The 1,471-nt window shown below is 44.1% G+C and overlaps 1 protein-coding gene across 1 annotated transcript; it reads right to left on the bottom strand.

Moving 5' to 3' along the window:
• Positions 1 to 493: 493 nt before the first annotated feature.
• LOC115294458 (olfactory receptor 2T8-like) lies at positions 494 to 1,471 on the bottom strand. The gene has a single exon (XM_029942371.1). The coding sequence runs from the start codon at positions 1,466 to 1,468 to the stop codon at positions 494 to 496; it is 975 nt and encodes a 324-aa protein (XP_029798231.1). The 5' UTR covers positions 1,469 to 1,471.

The following is a 1,471-nucleotide window of genomic DNA, read 5'->3' as shown; positions in this document are numbered from 1 at the left end:
ATAAAGATATAAATGTGACCAATAGTAGTGTCTTGTTTGAGGGATTTTACTGGGAAAGGGAATGAAAAACACTTCTGGTCTGGTGAGAATTGTCCTCTGTGAGTGGGGTAATTCCAAGTCCAAGCGGTTGACTCTGGTTGAATGGTAAGCTTCAGGTGTCAGCATTCTAACATTTGTAAGTTAGACCACAGTTTGAAAGAAATTAACATTTTATGTTTAAAATTGTTCAACCACTTAGTTCATTCTTTAAAGAAATATTTATTGGGTGGTGTGATGTAAAAACATTTTAATTATTTTTGATGAACAGATTTTTAACAATCCATAATTTGATGTGTTCAGGAAAACTTAGCAGAAGATACAAACTACAGAGGTCTATCTGTATTTCAAAGTAAAATAGTTATAAGATAGAGTTAATGCATATATAATTTTTCTCCAGGAAATCTCACACAACCATTTTGTACACATCTTAAATGGGGGGGAAATCAATGTGATTTCAGTCATGACTTAAGGCAGAACACTGGCCCATATACTTTCTTAAGGCTCCCTTGACTTCACTATTCCTCAGACTATAGATGAGGGGGTTCAGCACAGGGGTGAAGACAGTGTAGAACACTGACACTACTTTATCCTGGTTGGCTGACCTGTAGGATTTGGGTCGCATATAGGTAAAAATGGCAGCTCCATAAAAGAGTCCCACCACAAAGAGATGTGAGGAGCAGGTAGAAAAAGCCTTTTTGCGGGCTTCTCTAGACCGCATCTGGAGAACTGCGGCGAGGATGAGACTATAGGAAATCAGGATGAGAGAAAATGGGACCAAGAGCATTAGCACACAGCAAATGTACATTACAAACTCAAAGACAAACGTGTCAGCACAAGCCAAACGCAGCAGAGTAGGCGCCTCACAGAAGAAATGATCGACCTCATGTGCATCACAAAATGGAAACCTCAGGGTAGCGGCAGCCTGCATGAGCCCATCAGCTGCCCCCAGGAACCAAGACCCCGCAGTCATTCTCAGACATAACCGCCAGCTCATGAGGACGGGGTATCGCAGTGGGTGGCAAACAGCCACGTACCGGTCATAGGACATGGCTGCTAAGAGGAAACACTCACCCCCTCCTAGAGTCAGGAAGAAGAATATCTGCAGCCCACAGCCAGCAGGGGAGATGGACCTCTTTCCAGTCAAGTAGTCAGCAGCCATCTTGGGCACAATGGTGGAGACCAGCATCATGTCCATGAGGGAGAGTTGGCTCAGTAGGAAGTACATGGGCGTGTGGAGCCGGACATCCCGGTGAATCAGGAAAATCATGAGCGCATTGCCCACTAGGGAGGCGAGCGCAGTTGTCAGAACCATCGCAAAGAGAAATCGTTGGGCTTCTGTGTGGTCAAAGAGTCCTAGAAGAATGAAATATGTGGTGGTGTTTCCGTTTTTCATGCTTTCAAACAGGAGTGATACTGGAAATGAAGACATAGA

Source organism: Suricata suricatta, chromosome 6 (genome assembly GCF_006229205.1).
Source record: "Suricata suricatta isolate VVHF042 chromosome 6, meerkat_22Aug2017_6uvM2_HiC, whole genome shotgun sequence".
Lineage (NCBI taxonomy): Eukaryota > Metazoa > Chordata > Mammalia > Carnivora > Herpestidae > Suricata > Suricata suricatta.
The sequence above is the reverse complement of the archived record's forward strand: the minus strand, read 5'-3'. Positions and strand labels throughout refer to the sequence as shown.

What these genes read in the sequence shown, in the direction of transcription:
- LOC115294458 (XM_029942371.1), bottom strand. Translation starts at nt 1,468, where the DNA reads ATGTCTTCATTTCCAGTATCACTCCTGTTTGAAAGCATGAAAAACGGA.